The sequence below is a fragment of the Fulmarus glacialis genome, unplaced genomic scaffold (genome assembly GCF_000690835.1).
Source record: "Fulmarus glacialis isolate BGI_N327 unplaced genomic scaffold, ASM69083v1 scaffold20335, whole genome shotgun sequence".
Lineage (NCBI taxonomy): Eukaryota > Metazoa > Chordata > Aves > Procellariiformes > Procellariidae > Fulmarus > Fulmarus glacialis.
In genome coordinates this window covers 1,744-3,122 of record NW_009213884.1, presented here as the reverse complement: position 1 = coordinate 3,122, position 1,379 = coordinate 1,744, and the positions used below count along the sequence as shown (strand labels likewise).

The window sequence follows — 1,379 nt, the reverse complement described above, 5'->3', positions numbered from 1 at the left end:
ATAAACACAATCACCTCCCTGTCTTCTTCCCTTTCACAAGCCGTAAGTTACCCCCAAAAACCCTTCACCACACTTTTGACCCAAACCCTTTGTTATTGGCTCGCCTCTGAAGATGACACAGTGCGTTTACGATTCCTGGCTCTCCTTTGGGCACTAGAGCCTTCTCTGGGCCTTTCCACTCCCACTTTTTGAAAAGTGACTCTGTCCCAACACCAGGATCCCAGCAGTAGGCATACTTGGAAAAGCTGCTGCCAGAAGGCTGCTCTCTCTACTTGTGGATACAGGAATACTGAATTAGCTCATGATCTTTAAAACCTGCCCCAGTAGAAGCTTCCCAGGGAGGCTATCATTTCTAAAACATGAATGAACTTTCATTTTTATCCTTTTCCTCAAGTGTGAAAATATTGCTGACTGTTTTCTGACACCTAACAAAGTTTGAGGGAAATGGGGAGCTAGGAAATCCTGAAACTGGGGAATTATTTTTTAACTGTTGTTTTCCTGGATTCTTTCGTGCAAATTTTCATCACTAGGTAACACAACTCAGCCAGATTCAACATCATGCAGATCCCAGACACAGCAAGCATGAAAATAGTAAATGTGGTTTTCTCAGTGGGCCGAGACACAAAACAATCCACTGTGTTGGGGCAGGGCCATGCATTGCACTTCACCAGGCGAGGCATCTGGTACCCATCGTACATGTAATAGAACACGTACATGAAGACTGCTTCAAAGACGATCCTGAAGAAGATGCTGCTGGTGTATGTCCACCACAGGGGGCCCCGAATGTGAATCTTTTCATTTTTCAGCTCTTCAATATCAATTTTTTCACCATTTCTGAACCGCCTTTTCTTCTCATGCCTCCTGTAAGCTACATGCATGGCCACCAGCAGCGCAGGTGTGGAAACAAAGATCAGCTGCAGGGCCCAGAGTCTGATGTGAGAGATGGGGAAAAAGTGATCATAGCAAACATTTCTACACCCAGGCTGAAGTGTGTTGCAGACAAAATCTTGTTGTTCATCTCCCCAGACTCTCTCTGCAGCCACAACCAGGATCATGATACGGAAGATGAACAGGACTGTGAGCCATATCTTCCCAATACTGGTTGAGTGTTTATTCACACCTCCTAAAACGGCCTGCAGAGTTCCCCAGTCCATCTTCTTTTTTGTGTCCTTTTACCTGCAGGATGACATAATACACCAAATGGTCAGTTTTCAAAGGGTGAAGAATCAGCTCTAAACCTTCTACAAACAAGAGGACTTCCTAGCACTCACTCAAGAGTCATAGGCAAATGCAAGTCACTTTCATTAATGTCACTGATATGTTTATGGATTCAAAGAGCTTATTAAACTTTCTCCTTCTATGTATTTATGATGGGACAA

The 1,379-nt window shown here is 44.1% G+C and overlaps 1 protein-coding gene across 1 annotated transcript; it reads right to left on the bottom strand.

Annotated features, from left to right (window-relative positions):
- Window positions 1-375: 375 nt before the first annotated feature.
- On the bottom strand, window positions 376-1,177 carry LOC104071757 (gap junction beta-2 protein-like). The gene has a single exon (XM_009578362.1). It carries the CDS (start codon window positions 1,152-1,154, stop codon window positions 477-479), a length of 678 nt encoding a protein of 225 aa, XP_009576657.1. The 5' UTR covers window positions 1,155-1,177; the 3' UTR covers window positions 376-476.
- Window positions 1,178-1,379: the final 202 nt, after the last annotated feature.

Coding starts and splice junctions, on each gene's coding strand:
- LOC104071757 (XM_009578362.1), bottom strand. CDS start 1,154: ATGGACTGGGGAACTCTGCAGGCCGTTTTAGGAGGTGTGAATAAACAC.